The 17,212-nt window shown below is 44.1% G+C and overlaps 1 protein-coding gene across 1 annotated transcript in view; it reads right to left on the bottom strand.

The window, feature by feature from the left end:
* Window positions 1–1,126: 1,126 nt before the first annotated feature.
* Window positions 1,127–17,212, bottom strand: part of DCN (decorin) — a 94,395-nt gene continuing 78,309 nt past the window's right edge. The window contains exons 7-8 of the mRNA XM_029601635.1: window positions 14,822–14,960; window positions 1,127–3,068 (exon numbers count right to left, since the gene is read on the bottom strand). Of these exons, the coding sequence (XP_029457495.1) occupies window positions 2,874–3,068; window positions 14,822–14,960 (334 nt within the window). The 3' untranslated portion in view covers window positions 1,127–2,873. The remainder of the gene's footprint in view (window positions 3,069–14,821; window positions 14,961–17,212) is intronic.

Below are 17,212 nucleotides of genomic sequence, written 5' to 3'. Positions count from 1 at the left end.
CTAACTAACCTGCCCCCCGGCCCTAACTAATTCCCCCCCCCCCCCCACCTTTATTTCAAAAGTTACGCCTGCCCAAGGCAGGCGTAACTTGCACACGCCGGTCCGGGGGCTGGTCCGGAGGCCGCGTCCACGCCCCCGGAACACCCCTGGGCCGCATCCACGCCCATGGCCCCGCCCCCGGAATGCCCCCGATGATGTGCCGGCCGCAACACGCCCCCCGACACGCCCCCCAGGAAAGCTTTAGGACTTACTCGCGTCCCGGGGCTTGCGCATGCCGCCGAGCCTATGCAAGATAGACTCGGCGCGCGCAGGGGTGGAAGGGGCAACTTTTCAGGGGTTACGCGCGTAACCCTTTGAAAATCTGCCCCTAAGGGTTTTCCCACAGACACAAAATGGGAGAAAAGTCTTGATGAATCTGACCCTTAGCCAGCCAAACTTGGGTGCAACAATCTAGCTGGCTAGATTTTGGCCAGCTAGTGTTAACCCTAAATTCAGCTGCATATTAGCCAGCTAGATTGCAGCTGGAACTGAACATAAATATCTGGTTAAGACATAGATGACTATCCTTGAGCACTGCTTATCAATAAAATTCAGCACTTCTGAGACCTGTACTATATGGAACAAACAGGAATAGAAACCTTGGCAGACTTTGAGACCAGAGCTATAAATTGCAAGGATTGACCTAATATTGGCCTACCCTGTATTTAGCAAACTGGAGCTATGCTGTTATTGTATGGTGTCACCTTTATTGAAAGGTAGCATTTTCCCTTTATTTTATCTACTGTTTTACGCTCACTTCAGTTTTATGAATCATCAGAATTTTCAAGCAGGTAGCCTGAACCTAGAAAATTATCATCTATTCTGGACACCAGGAAATCTAGCTGTATAATAGTTACAGCAACAAGAGTTCCTGTGCGGCCTGACATTTTTTTCTTATTGGTGAGGGCAGTTGATCATCTGATAGTCCGGACCCTTTACCTCCAGTTGATTAAAATGAAAGTGTAAGAGTTTACCATATCTACATTACATAGAATCATCTTCTTTCTAGTGGTGTGCATAGAAGGATATACTGTATAATCCCAGTGTCATAACCACAAGGAAACACAAAAATTGCCTACACTTAAAATGGTAAACAATATTGCAATTATTTTGAACTTTTATTACAATAAAAATATGGCATACAGAGTTTCATCATGAGCTGAAGTAAGCTTTGTGACGGATAGGAATAGAAAATGCCTTGTGATTCAAATGATTTATTTGGTCAACAAAATGATGTATTTTCTTTATGTGTATTGCTTTTGAATGACCTATAAACACTTTTACTAAATTAGTATACAGTATGGTTTTATTTGTATAACCAAAACCTAATTGGACCTTAGCAGAAATAATACATATTATCCTCTAAGTGCTTGTGCGAAGTAGTTAACATTCAAGACAAAAAGACTTGAAGTGGAAATTTGCAGTGAATATTTCTAAACCTCCAGGGCTTGATTTAAGATCAACGGGGTTCATTCTGTCTAAGAATACATAATACATAGTTAGTCTTGTCTAGTTGTTATTCAGTTCCCTCCGATCTGCGGTTAGTAGCAAACAGTGATCATCATTTTCTTTTTAACATCAATGTCAGACAAACATTTACTCGGAACCTCATCTGCGGTGGAATCTGGGAAATGGATGAACTTAACAGAAAAACACTAAAGGAAGCATGCAGAGGATGAAAACTTGAAATGCCATTAGACGAAAGGAATCTGTAAGGTATTTCTCTCTCAACTGTTTAAAAATATTTAGGCCTTATAAATTTACAGTGGCAACTACAGGAAGTTTCCTTTTCACTCAGGATCCTTCAAGTTCTAACGTTGTTACAAGCAATGTACTTTTCTGTAATGATATGGGTAAACTAACATAGATTTAACTCTTCCCCCCTCCCTCTTCTCAGTGCAGGCCAACTTGGCCAAGGGATATGAATCCTTATGACCCAGTCACTACCTCTTAACTAAACCCCCAATAACTACATTGGAACCCAAGCTTCTCTGTGGGCCAAATGTGCATCTGCAATTAGTCGGCCAGGAGGCACTTTTATACAGTAAGAAGGTTCATCAAAATGTCTCTGCAACTGAGAGATGAAGCACAGCTAGCTAAGAAGCAGGCCTACGCTGAAAGAAGTGCCACCTCTTTTGCCAGCTTTCCTCTCCCTCTCTCTCAAGCAGCCCGAGCCGCAGCAGCAGCATTCAGTTGGACCCATCCCCCTTTAAAGGTGCAAGGGGTGGGCCTAATACTGCTGTCTGTTTCTGCACCTTTAAGGGGGGCAACTCTGACAGGGACTCTTTCTCTCATGCTGAACAGCATATAGAAGAAATTGCTGCAGAGACAGAGGCGACAGAGGCACCGCTGTTAGCCCAGCGCCTCTGGGCAGCTGCCTGTTCTGCCTAATGGGAACTCTGGGCTGCCAAGAAGTGCTCTTACACCTCAAATATCAAGCTGTCTTACAAACTTAAAAAAATAGTTTGTGAGAGTTTTCAGAAATGTTCTGAACTTTCACCAACGATCTGAAGTACATGTGACATCGAATGGTTGCAAACTGAATGGAGAGGTATTCAATGAAATCATAATCCATACTGGATCCCAGAAAACTCACTAACTGGAACTTGCCTAACTCCATACACAAATCTTCTAGAGGATTCCAGCATGCATAAGGGAACAGCCTATAGTTGCCACAGTTAGGAGGTACCATTTAGTATACATCAATTTAAGGCATACACTCTACAGTGAAATTTCAGTACTTGACTTTTATCATTGTTAACAATACTAACAGGCTTTGACAACAAGGATTTGTACAGTATCTAAAATATAATTGGACACCATCCAGATGAGTTTTACTTATAATTTCCAAGCTGTATTGCAGAGCGTTCATAGATGCATCGGAAAGTCGATGGCTGGATTTCCCAGTATTGTACAGGGTTGCTGAAAAGACTCACACCTGAGTATGAGGCCTTCTTCGTGTTGTAACCAGGAGGGCAAAAGTCGTTAGAATCCACCACAGCAATTTTATTGCTATGAAGGTAGACAATCTGCAATATATAATTGAAGTTATGAGAAAGTGATCGTGCAGAGGCAATGAAAGATCATGTATTTCATTACCTGCATTTTGTTTCTGCCTATTCTGCAGTTTCCTTAATCTGTCTTTCAGAAATGGTTCTTAACTGTGTAATGCACACTTAATATCTACTGTTAATTTTTTATTTCTTGTGCTTTAAAATTCCTATTGATAAATTTACACTATATCCATTCAATGCTATACAGCTTATGTGTAATAAATTAATAAAATTAGTTGGGTGAAACTAATAACTGACTTCCTCACCATTAGGGATCGGCAGACTATTTCTTTTTCTAACCAAATATGAATCTTGGCAAATTATTGCTTGGAAATAATTTGGATTTAATTACAATGGAAACCAATTGTGCCATAAATTGTTATAGAATTCATGAATATTCATATTAGTATTCAAAATGTGGGATTTGCATCTGCCGACAGCTGCTCTATGAGCTGGTATTCAGGAAAATGTGCCACTTCAACCAGATATGTGGCTGTTGTGTATCTGGGGCCATTTTATCCATGCAGGTTCAGACATGCCTCTGTTTATGAATGTGTTATACCAGCTCCGGCAATGACAATTCGATGATAATTTATTGCTGATACGAACCTGGCTTAAAGGGTACGTACCTTCATGCAAGGCCTTACTGGGTCCAAAGGACGTGTGGCATCTTGAAACTTTTTGATAATAAAACCAAGTTTTAAAAAAGTCTTTGTGTCCAGGAGCTGGTTGCCATTGCTTTGAACCAGGAGCAGCCCTGATATTATGGCCCTTAGCTTTGTATTCTCACCAGGATAGCAGATATACAGTCAGTCTCCTGATTACATGAATTTTCCAAAGAGTTTCTACTACTACTACTTATCATTTATATAGCATTACACAATATACAGTGCTGTACAAACACACAAAATAATAGTCCCTATTCAGAGCTTACAATTTAATAAGACAAACATACAGGACAGGAGACTTGGGGCATTTCATATATCTAGAAATAGGAAATGATAAACAGGCTGAGATTTGAGCCAGTTTTTCTAATGACTTCAATGTTTTGCTTTGAAATTCACATGTTGTTGAATACTTCCCCAAAATAAATTGCATACCCTGCAATACATTTACCAGCAAAACTTATTTTTAGCTATGGATTAATTGGGTTTCTTTTGATACAATAAAAAGAATCACAGACTTGGAAAGGGTCAAGTAGGTTCTCAGAATTCACGCATGGCATAAAACAGAAAATGAAGCTAGAATTGTACACAAGCCTGCAGAGCCCCAACGGGCTCCCCCGCCGATCGCGAGGCTCTACCCTCCGGCCCTCCGCTCCAAAAGGCCCTTCCTTACCTGCGGCAACGTGGGCAGCCAGCCAATCGCAGCACCGGCGCTCCTGTGACCTCACTCGTCGGCGACTCGCTGGGGATTCATAACTAGAACCCCTCCCCTGGCGTCGCGCGCCAGGCGTCGCGCGCACGAAGGAGCGCGACAAAGGGGCCTGCCCCTTTGTTCGCCCCTTCGTGCGCCCTAACTACTTGGCTAATGTGTTTTACCCTCTTATGTCCATGTTCACTTTGTGATTGCTCCCCCCTCGTCCCCCTGATAGCACCTCCATACAATTAACACCTGTCAGTCCCCAACCCTCCCCCCCTCTGCCCTCCCTCCCCCAATAATAGTAATAGTAATAGTAAACAATAAAACTCATCCCAAAATTGTACCATGTGAATGGGTAAAAATTTAACACGCATAGTACAATGCCTCCTAATGTAGTATTCACAAAGCTGGTGCAAGGGTATCGGGAACCTTAGGTGAATCTTACAGCCTGGCATCCACCCAACACACAATAAAAATCATGAATTTATAATATATTTGATATACATAAATAGTAACATAATAATGACAATAGAAAAGGACCAAATGTCCAGCCACTTTGCCCAGCAAGCTTCTTCAAATAGTATCTGTCATGCTGTGAAGGTTACCCCCATGGAAATAACTGCCACTCTGTGCATTTATTTCCAAACCTTATGATAAGGGTAGTCATATTTACAATCAAAACCAAGAAACTGTCAAACCCATAAAAAATTACTGCTGGCAACGTTTTTACTGATGAGGAAACTTCTTGAAAGTTCAGATAATGCTGCTTGACAGGCTTTACTTTTGGATTTGGCCAAAGAAGCAGTCCTGTGCTTTTTTCCTAATGTCTGTGTATCAGTACCCCAGACCATAAACGTTGGGGGCCCACATTGCCATCTGAAACCAATTCCCCCCCTCCCCCACTGTTGAAGCGGAGAGCGATGTTGCTGTTGTGTTCCGTGGCCGCCCGCGGGCACGGTCCCCTACCTCGTTTCCTGACCGGGCCACCAGCTGCGTCGGGTCTGGCTGCCCTGCTCTGGGCTCGGCCCCCCCACGCGTCGGCACAGGCCCCCGGGCGAGCCGCCAGGTTCAGAGCCATTCCTGCTCCTCCCTCACACTCACCTGCTGCTCTCCTCCGCGGCCCAGATCCAAGATGGCCGCCGCCATCTTAGGCGCAAACCACGCTTCTTCACTAGAATTAAAGGGACTTCATCCCTTTAATTGCTCTCAGCTGATTCCTATCCACAGGGCCAGAGGAAGTATAAAAGGAGATTTCCTCTGACCATTCTTTGACTTGGCAACGTCTCCTGTGAGCGTTGTTTGAGTCTGCTTGCTTCGGTGGGTTCCAGCGTCTTGATTCCTTGTTCCAGTTTCATCTGGGTATTCCTAGTTCCTAACTTCGGATCGGCTAGCGGTGATTCCTGGTATTGACTTCGGATTGGCAATCGGTGATTCTCTGGGGTGTGACTTCAGACTGGCAAGTGGTGATACCTCGGTGTGTGACCTCGGACTGGTAAGCGACGACCCTCTGGCACTTGACCTTGGACCTCTTCCTGACCATCGTCTCCAAGGGCCCACCTAAGTCCCAGCGGCCCGGGTCCCTATGGGCTCCTCCCGGGAGGACCGTGGGTTTCCAGGGGTGAAACTCCAGACAGCCCTTGCACCATACGTCTGTTCCTTGACCTCTCAAAGGTCCACCTAAGTCCCAGCGGTCTGGGTCCCTACGGGTTCCTCCTGGGGGGACCGCGGACTTCCAGTGGCGAAGACACACCTCCGTTCCTTGACGTCACGACTCTTCGTCCATCTTCACAGTCGCACCTGTCTACAGTGCCGAGGGTCAGCTGGTCACATCTTCTGTTCCTGCCTCGCCACCCGATGGGAGAACCTATGGATCTTCCTCCAAGGTATACTATCCTCCCGTCGGCCCAAGGGTCCACAAGCCTGAGCATAAGAGTTGCAGTTGCTTTAAAAACTTGAAGGCATATTGGTTAAGGGTAGTAATCCCCATGCCTTCTCTTAAGGATAGAACTGCTGCTCCATGCAGGTTACCCCCATGCTTACCAGTACCCCAGACTGTAAAAGTCAGGACCCATGTTGATTGTTGAATGAATCAAATTCACCTGTTCCTTCTCCTCCCCCCCCCCCCCCCCCCCCCCATTGAAGTGCAGAGTTATGTTGCAGTTGGGTCAAAAGCATCAAGGCTTATTGGTTAAGGGTAGTAATTCCCATGCCTTCTCTTAAATGCAGTAACCACTGCACTGTGTAGGTTACCCCCATGCACCCTTTTCTTCATTTCCATCCTTTAGCCTTTAGGGATCCGCAGTGTTTATCCCATGCCCCTTTGAATTCTTTGACTGTTTTCATCTTCACCACCTCCTCTGGAAGGACATTCCAGGCATCCATCACCCTCTCCATGAAGAAATATTTCCTGACATTGGATATGAGTCGTCTCTCCTGGAGTTTCATTTCTACTGTTTTCTTTCCAATGGAAAAAGTTTGAAGTTTGTGCATCATTAAAACCTTTCAGGTTTCTGAAGGTCTATATCATATCTACCCTGTATCTCCTCTCTTCCAGCAATTACATATTTAGATCCTTCAGCTCTCCTCATATGTCTTCTTTTTTATTTTATCTTTATTGGATTTTACAATATTAAACAAATAATGGGGCGGATTTTAAAAGGCCCGCGCACGTAAATCCTTCCGGATTTACGCGCACAGGGCCCTCGCGCGCCGGCGCGCCCATTTTGCATAGGCCGCCGGCGCGCGTAAAGCCCTGGGATGCGCGTATGTCCCGGGGCTTTCGAAAAGGGGAGGGAGGGGGTGTGCCCGGGGGCATCCCCGAAACGATGCGGCGTTTCGGGGGCGTGCTGCGGCGTTTCGGGGGCGGGCCCAGGGGCGTGGCGCCAGCCCAGGGGCGTGGTCGAGGCCTCCGGACCAGCTCCCGGGACCGGAGGGCAGAGTGGGGCTGCCGGCCGACGCGCGCAAAGCTACGCCTGCTTTCAGCAGGCGTAACTTTGCCGACAAAGGTAGGGGGGGTTTTAGATAGGGCCGGGGGGTGGTGGGTTAGGTAGGGGAAGGGAGGAGAAGGTGGGGGGAGGGCGAAGAAAGGTTCCCTCCGAGGCCGCTCCGAAATCGGAGCGGCCTCGGAGGGAACAGGCAGGCCGCGCTGGGCTCGCCGCACGCAGGTTGCACAAATATGCACCCCCTTGCGCGCGCCGACGCTGGATTTTATAAGATACGCGCCTGCTGCGCGAACAAAAGTATGCGCTCGCGTATCGTTTGAAGATCTACCTCAGTACTTTGTAAAGGAATAGAGAGTGTGGATTAGGAAAATAAATTCCTTAAGTAAATTACAATAAGAAAAAGCAAATCAATCCCTCATCCATCAGAGAGGAAATCATAGGGGGGGAAGGGAATAATCTTCATATGTCTTCTAATGAAGATCCCACACCATTTTGGTTGCCCTTCTCTGAACCACCTCCATCCTGTCTTTATTCTTTTTGAGATACGGGCACCAATACCGAACACAGTACTCCAAGTGAGGCCTCACCAAGGACATGTACAAGGGCATTATCTCCTCCTTTTTATTTCTGTTTATTCCTCTATGTAGCCCATTATTCTCTGGCTTTAACAATTGCCTTGTCACATTACTTTGCCATCATCAAATCGCCAGACGCTATTACCCCAAGTTCCCTTTCATGGTCCGTGCATATCAGTCTTTCAACCCCCTTACATACATCTCTTTTGGATTACCGCAGCCCAGATGCATGACTCTGCACATTTTGGCATTGAATCCCAAATGCCAAATCTTCAACTATGCTTCAAACTTTAAATCACTTTTCATTCTCTCTACTCCTTCTGGCATGCCAACTGTTGCAGATCTTAATGTAACCAATAGCCATTTTCAGTTACCAGTAAGTCCTGGGTATGTACTATTTTCAGTGCAGGTCAGTAAGAGGGAAAATACTATTCAAATGCAGCCTCTCCCTTTGAGGGGTCTGGAATAACCGTCCCTCTAAGAGGTTTTTTAAGCAGCTCCATAGATGGAGAGTGTGAGAAGTCCTTTATGGGTTTTGTGAAGTTAGGAGATAGTCGAGGAGTTTAATCTGAGTTGCATTTTTCAGGCCCAGTCAGGTGAATCAGGCTAACCCAGCCTGAGGAATCTGACTAGCTGGTTGGGCTATCCCTCTGGTTATATTTTTTGGGTTTTTTAAATTTTCTTGGTAGGCATCCTGGTGAAACCCTGTGCACCATCTGGACTCGGGGATTGGGGAATGTTTCTGGGAGGCTGCCCAGGTTAGCGAAGACCTGCCCGTCTACACCTTGTCAGGGTCGGAGGAGGTGGTGACACAAAACCAGGACCCTCCAGCGCTAATTTGATTTACAAGGGAAGAGCCTTTGTTTGGCTACCCCTTCCTACGTAAAGGGAACATCAAGAGCTGCTGTTCAAAACGTTTCCTCCCATCGTGGATCCAGGGACAAGGAAACAAAACCAACGGACTTAACAAAACCATGAGTAAGAACTTTTCTTGACATCATTAAGGACACTCACCTGGAGTTTTTGCCCCTGGGGAGAGAGAAAGACTTTTAAACTCTCTGTGCCAAGATTGTTTTGTCCATTTTTATCCAGGGACAGAGGGGAATCCCTTCCACACAACAAAAGCAGGTACCTTTCCCACCCAGGGCCTTCATTCCTCCACTCCCTGGAAAGTGGAGATACTGTGGGACTCTGTGAGAGATACTTGTGCACAGATTGAAAAAAAACAACTGTAACTTGAAAGGCTTAACTGTGAGGCTGAGAACTGAATCATTTGTGCCATATCCAACTGCTTATCTGCCAGTAAACTTTACTTTTTGTCACCACCACAGAGTCTAGAGTAGTTTGTTCTGGCATAGATAACCCACAGTGGAACTCTACTATTGTGTACTCCTCACCCAGGGATATACAAGATCTGCAAACACCCTTAACACTCGGGGTCCTGAAAGGAAACTTTCTTCTTACCCAATAAAGAACTCGCGCCTTGGGGAGGAAAAGAGACTGTATGTTGCACTGGTGGTGAACCCTTGGCCCGAGGTGGAATTGATGCTACCCATAGGGCAAGGCCCACGGGTCCCCAGCATCAGGAGGCGAAACTGACTAGGAGACGGAGGCTAACTGGAGCTTCGCCAATACCAGCCCTCGCTCCCCACAGGTTGAGGCCTTGGGTGCCGGGGCTGGCTGGTCTTAGGCGGGCCTCCATGTGATGACTCCCAGTAGATGAGACCAGCAGAGGTATCAAGGGACCGGCATAGTTCCGGATGAGGCAGGGATCCAGAAACCTGGATGCCAAAAGGAACAGGGCAGAGACAGATGGCACCCAGGTAAGAGAAGGCCGAAGCCTGAAAGGCCAAGTCCAGGGAGATACCGAAGGCGTAGTCAAAACAGGCTGGTGTCAGGGCAGGCAGCTGAGCAAGACAAGGTACAGAGTCTAGCAGAGCCAGAGGGTCAGTCCAGAGCGTGGTCAATCGTTGCAAGGGTCAAAGCCAGAGGGACAATCTTGAGCATGGTCCAACATAGCAAGGGTCAAAGTCAGAGGGTCAATCCTGAGCATGGTCCAATATAGTAAGGGTAAAAGCCAAAGGGTCAATCCTGAGCGTGGTCCAACATAGCAAGTGTCAAAGCCAAAGGTCAGTCCAGCAAGACAAGGAAGGGACCAAGGTTTGAGTCAGGAACAGGAACCAGGAACGGAGTCAGGATCAGGAACCGAGTCAGGATCAGGAACCAGGAACCGAGTCAGGATCAGGAACCAGGAACGATGGGCAACGAGCACAGGAACAAACGTGGAAACCTGTTGCCAAGACAAGGAAATAGTGGCTGGCCCTGCCTTATATGGCAGGGCCCGATGATGTCATCATCCGGGGCCATGGGCTAGTTTCCCGCCACGGCCCCTTTAAAGGTGCAAGAGATGCACGTGCACGTGCCTAAGCCAAGGCCCGCAGGAGGCCGGACGATGGCGTCTTCCCGCAGCGTGCTCACATTATAAAATCAGTGCGTCCATGTGTGCACGCACGCACCTTTAAAAATCTACCCCTTAGTGCTTCCATCAGTTCTGGATATGCAATGTTTTACCCTATGCATTTTAATTTTTTGTCATATTAGTGTAACCATGGTAGTAACTTGCACAAAACAAGTACCCCGGCAGCATTTGTAAGATGTCTAGCATTTTAAGAAAACATGAGTGATCTGTTATTTTTATTGTGTTTCAAATTAAATTATTATGCATCACAAAATAGTACAATCATTAAACAAACCATAGCAATAAAGGAAATAATAAAATGGTCCTGTTCAAAAGTTCAAGAATCCAATTTCAAAGGATTCAATAAATCAGACTTGAAGTCAACACATTCTTCATTTATTAAATAATACTTTTGGAGAGAGGTCTTTAGGTCCCCCGACACGGACCGTGTTTTGCCACAAGGGCTGCGTCGGGAGGGACAGAGCCCAATGGTAAAACTAGAAAGAAATAATTAAAACAATGTTCTAATCAGGAACCATAGAAATATCAGAGACACCAACAGTACAAATAAATGATTGGCGACATGCGACATACATATAAATGTGGATGGCAACATGAAAAATGGATGACTAACATAAGTAAATAATAATAATGATAATTAAATTATAAGTAAATGAACATAACACAACCAATAGAAATTTTTAATTTTTAAATAAGTGATGAATCATAAGGAAAAAAGGAGAGGAAGAGAGGAGAAAATGGGGGAGGGGGAAGGGGGGAAGGAGGAGGAGAGGGAAGGGAAGGGAGAAAAGGGGAAGAAGGAAAAGACAAAGGGGGAGAAGGAAAAAAACAACAAATGAAAACATCAAAAAATAATACCGGTGGAATGTGTGACTTAAGATGTGTTGAGTGTGAAGCAGCAGAATTCTATATTGAGTCCTCAATATTCCCCCCTTCTCCCTCCCCCCCCCCATTTTCTCCTCTCTTCCTCTCCTTTTTTCCTTCTGATTCACCACTTATTTTAAAATTAAAAATTTCTATTGGTTGTGTTATGTTCATTTACTTATAATTTAATTATCATTATTATTTACTTATGTTAGTCATCCATTTTTCATATTGCCATCCACATTTATATGTATGTCTCATGTCGCCAATCATTTATTTGTACTGTTGGTGTCTCTGATATTTCTATGGTTCCTGATTAGAGCATTGTTTTAATTATTTCTTTCTAGTTTTACCTTTGGGCTCTGTCCCTCCCGAAGCAGGCCTTGTGGCGAAACACGGTCCGTGTCGGGGGACCTAAAGACCTCTCTGCAAAAGTATTACTCAATAAATGAAGAATGTGTTGACTTCAAGTCTGATTTATTGAATCCTTTGAAATTGGATCCATGAACCTTTCTAGCACTATACCCTTTCCTATGGTATTTACCCAACTGTTTACCACTCATCTCTTCCACTCTTTATTAGCTTGCCCTGTTCAAAAGTTTACATACCCTTGAATGTTTGGGCTGATAATATATACTTCAAGTTGACACGCACAAGCAGAGATGGCATTGAAGGGTAGTTATCCACACCTGTGCCTTGTTTGATTGTAATTAGTATCTGTATAAATAGTCAGAGAGTTTCCTAGCTCTTGAGAAAGCCTTGTGCATTTCATCCAGGGCTGCACTGACTTTGGTGGTTACTGAAGCTTGGAGAATCAAAAGAACTGTCAAAGGATCTGCGAGCAAATGTAGCTCAACTTTACAAATCAGGAAAAGGATATAAAAAGATATCCAAAGATTTGAAAATGCCAATCAGTACTGTTCAAACTCTGATCAAGAAGTAGAAAATTATGGGTTCTGTTAATATCAAGCCATGGTCAGGTAGCCCAAGAAAGATTTCGGACACAAATGCCAGGAAAATGTCAGGATGCAAAGAAAAACACCAAAACCAACTTCTAGTGAAATACAGGTTTCTCTGAAACAAAGTGGTGTGGATATTTCAGCATGTACAATAAAGAGATATGTGAACAAAAATGGGCTGCACGGTAGAGTTGCCAGAAAAAAGCCATTGCTACATCAATGCCACAAAACAGCCCGCTTACAATATGCCAAACAGCACATGGAGAAGCCTCAAAGCTTCTGGAAGAAAATAATTTGGAGTGATGAGGCCAAAATTGAACGTTATGGTCACAACCATAAACACTATAAGCTAAATTTTAAGACCCGCGTGTGGGCGTCCATATGTGCGCGGTTCCCGGTGCACGCACACGGATGCACCGATTTTATAACAAGCGTGCGTGCACGTGTGCTCATGTGCCGAATTGCACGCATAAGTAGGGGGGAATTTTACAATCTGCATGCGGCAATGCAATCGGCCCTATTCCCTGTTCCCTCCTAGTCCACTCCAGTAAAGGAACGGACTAGGAGGGAACTTTCTAACCCCCCCCCCCCCCACACACACACACACACACACACCTAACCTGCCTTCCTTTTCCCCTACTAGCCCCTACTAAAATTTACTTACTCTCCAGAGCAGCAGCAACTTGCGCGGGCCAGTCGGCTCCCGGCACGCGCTTCAGTGGGATAGTGCCTAAGGGCACTGTCCCGGCCCACCCCTTTTTCACAAACCCTTTCTTTTGCACATGTGGGCAAATACACACATGGCTGTGGGCATTTTAAAATACCCACGGCACATGTGGGTATCTGCCCGTTTCGACACGCATAGGCCTTTTAAAATTCGGCCTTATGTTTGGAGCACAGTCAATAAGGTCTATGAAGAGAAGCACATCAGCCCTACCATGAAGTATGGAGGTGGATCTCTGCTGGGTTTTTTTTTGGGGGGGGAGGGGTGAGCTACCTGGCACAGGGAATTTAGTCAAAATTGATGGCAGGATGAATGCATCTTATCAGAAAATATTGGAGGAGAATTTGCATTCATCAGTCATGAAGTTGCAAATGGGGCGCACTTGGACTTTCCAGCATGACAATGATCTGAAACATAAGGCCAAGTCGACCCTTCAGTGGCTGCAGCAGAAGAAAGTGGCCATCACGGTCTCCTGACCTTAACATCACTGAGCCACTTTGGGGAGAACCCAAACATGCAGCTCATGCTAGGCAACCAAAAAATTTACAGGATCTGGAGGCTTTTAGCCAAGAGAAACCGAGCAGCTTTACCACATGAGAAAATAAAGGGCCTCATTCACCACTATCACATATGACTGCACACCGGCATTGATGCAAAAGAGGGCCATACATGAGATTAAGAACTAAGGGTATGAAAACTTTTGAACAGGACCATTTGATTATTTCCTTTATTGCTATGGTTTGTTTAAAGATTGTGCTATTCTGTGATGCATAACAGTTTCATTTGAAACACATTAAAAACAACAGACCTGTTTTGTCTGATCACTCATGCTTTCTTAAAATGCTCCACATCTTACAAATTCTGCCAGGGGTATGTAAACTTATGAGCACACCTGTATGTCATGCCTGCTAGCTACAGATCAAAATCCCTGTACTAACCAGCCCTTCCATTCTTGGCCAGTTAGCATGAGGGATGGGAACCACCACTGGGGCCAGACAAACTGCATCACCTGGCCTGAGGCACGCATTACTTTCTCAGCCTTTGTCAAGCCCATGGAAACTGTCAGATATGGGAAACCATGCCATGTTATTTCCCATGGGCCCAGTAAAGTTTCATTTGCATATGATGTTCCCTCATTGACATTTATGCAGGCACTAATTTTAGCACTTAGATGTACGTAATTGGGAACGTCGTAACATTCATGTTAAGGCCTTACTGCATAGTATGATATACTTATACATTGCAAAATACTAGGGAGATATGGGAAGGTGCAACTAAACTTGAGAGTCTTTTCTGATATTAGGGGAGGTGCAAAGATGGATCTCACACTGTAGTACATTTTAGCAGCCAGCACTATTTAGGTTTAAGAAGACTGTTAGAAGCCCAAGCTCACTTTAGCTAAATTCTCACAAAGGCCTTTCTCCGTCATTTATTTATTTGCTTACTTATTTATTTTAAACATTTGTAGCCCGCTGATCTACAAATAGGCATTAAAAAAAGAAACAGTAAACAAACACACATAAAAAAAAACCCATACTATACTAAACAACATCAATCCAAAATTTATCCAGATAAGTTTTCCCATTATATTCAGTGGCATAAACGTCCCACTGAATAAACTTGCTTAAAGTTATCTGCCTACATGTAGTCAGATAACTCAAAAGCCCAACCAGCCTTTTAGGGATTTTAAGTTTTAGGTTTTTCTCTATACACTTCCATTTCCAATGCACACATAAAGGTCTTGTTATAATATAAATGATTTCATACATAATGATAAAGTGACCAATCCTGGAGATGGGTATGCAGAATGCAGTATTATCATACCTGGATGTATTTGTGTTCAGCTAACCCCGAAGGCACTCTAGTGAGAGAATTATGGTCCAGATGAAGTTCTCGGATATGAGGCACATTAGCAAGGGATCCATTATCAACAGAAGTTATATGGTTAAAACTCAGACCTAGTCTGAAATAAAAACAAATATTTGAAAATACAGTTTAGATCTATGAATTTAATGAGATCTTATAAGAGAACTTCTCACGTAGAAGAGGAAACCATTTCACCATGAAGAGGACTCCTCCAGCCTGCCACAGATACCTAGACTGGTTAATTTTTGATTGCTGCTTTAGTCTTAGGTGCTTTTCATTCAGGTCTAGAGATGTGCTCCAGGTAAAAATTTTGTGTCGGGCTTCAAATCGGGCCCCTCCCCCCCGCAGGAATTTCATTTTTCCCGCGGTTTGGGTTTTTTTTTTTCAGGGGCCTCGATTTTTGGGTTAGCGCGCGCTAACTCCCGTTGGGCACGCACTAAATCAAAAATGAATGTTTTCCGAAATTTCAGAAAAAAATGCAATTGTTTTTCGGTTCTCCTGAACCATTCCGAATTAGGAAATTTCGTTGACATCGGGAAAAACGATTGCACATCCCTATTCAGGTCTGCGTTTTGTTTTAAAATTTGTCTTTTAAGTGCAAGCATAACTATTACTGTCTTCTACTTAGGTTGCCATAATTTTTTTTTATTTGCCTGCACTGGTACAAGGTCCCGTTTTCAAAGGTTATCATTTCAAACTCCAGCACTGCAGAAGCCAAGGGAGAAGTACTCCCTCCTACCCTCGAGCTTGTGCTTCAAGGATCTCCAAAGGGACAGACCAGGGAAGGAGCCCAGGGGTGGATAGGGGATGACTGTAAGGTAATTGGGTCACCAGGGGGTCCCTGTCTTGTGTGGGATGGGGGGGAGGGGGGGGAGGGAATTTGTGCCACCAGGCGGCTGCCATGTCTTAGTGAGGGAGGGTTAGGGGATGAGACTGTGGGAGTTAGTTTGCGGAATTAGGGATGGAGGATTTGGGCTGCTGGGGAGGTCTTTACTCTGGAGTGGGGCATGAGATCAGAGCTTTCATCAAGGTGCGCGTTACTGACAGCATTACTGCTTGATGTAAAGCATTGGCATCATCTTCTATCCAAATCCAGATTTAGCTCCAGATTCACCAAAGGCTTTACACCCCTTAGTGAATCATGCATTTTATCTCCAGCTAACGCACACATTAAAAATCGGCTGTCAACCTGGGTTAATGTCTGATTTTAAAAGGACTTAGTAAATAGGCTCCAGTATTAACATATTCTTATTTAAAAATGTATTGGGTACTGATCTATATATATATCCTCATTAGGGAGCTGATTCTACAGCAGTCATTGTGACCTCTGTTTTGCAAAATTCATGATCTGCACAAATGACAGAATAACTAAGCATATTTGATTCATGATATATTTTTTCTTATGCTGCAAAAAAGATGTTTGGGTTTGCTCAGTGGGATATCCAGCACTGGTCTTCAGACATTTACTCCTGTGCATAATAATAACATAAGAAGTTGCCATACTGGGTCAGACCGAAGGTCCATCAAGCCCAGCATCCTGATTCCAACAGTGGTCAATCCAGGTTACAAAATACTCATAAAACCCCCATTCCTCCCCCCCCCCCATTATACAAGATAGTTGTCTCACTGTATAAAGCATCTTCCCCTTACTCTACCATTTAAATCCAAGTTTGTTACTTATTATTTCCTCAGCTCTTTATATCTTCAAATTCATGTTTGGTTATTGTTTTTTTGCTTAAGGTTTGTTTTCAAAGTAGTCTAAACTTTATCCAATTTCATTATCTCTATGATCAGTCATTCAGTATAACATGACAGTATTTATGCACCTCCAGAGTTTACCAGGAAAAAAACAAACTCAAACCATGTCAGACCAGCTTTTCGTAAAACTAACAGGTGAATTTTCAAAGGGATTTCTGCAAGTAAATGTAACATACTATCTTAGCAATTTTCAAAAGCCATCTACCCATGTGAATGTAATTAACACGTGTAAAACTATTATAAAGAATGGGATCTATTTAATGTTTAGGTACTTGCCAGGTACTTGTGACTTGGATTGGCCACTGTTAGAAACAAGATACTGGGCTTGATGGAACCTTGATCTAACCTAATATGGCAATTCTTATGTTTTTATGTTCTAAACCTATTGACAATTCAATGGCATACATTGTAGCAATTTTCAAAAGCCTACTTACATGGGTAAAGTGCTTTTAAAGGTGTTATATCTAGCTTTAAGTGTGCAAATGCTTTGGAAAATCAGACTCTCTGGACCTGATTCATCAAGTACTTTTTCCATGAATACAGAATGGGGAAAAGCCACAGAAGTGAACTTTCAAAGGAGTTCTGAACATA

This window comes from Rhinatrema bivittatum, chromosome 4 (assembly GCF_901001135.1).
Source record: "Rhinatrema bivittatum chromosome 4, aRhiBiv1.1, whole genome shotgun sequence".
In the NCBI taxonomy this organism is placed as follows: domain Eukaryota; kingdom Metazoa; phylum Chordata; class Amphibia; order Gymnophiona; family Rhinatrematidae; genus Rhinatrema; species Rhinatrema bivittatum.
The sequence above is the reverse complement of the archived record's forward strand: the minus strand, read 5'-3'. Positions and strand labels throughout refer to the sequence as shown.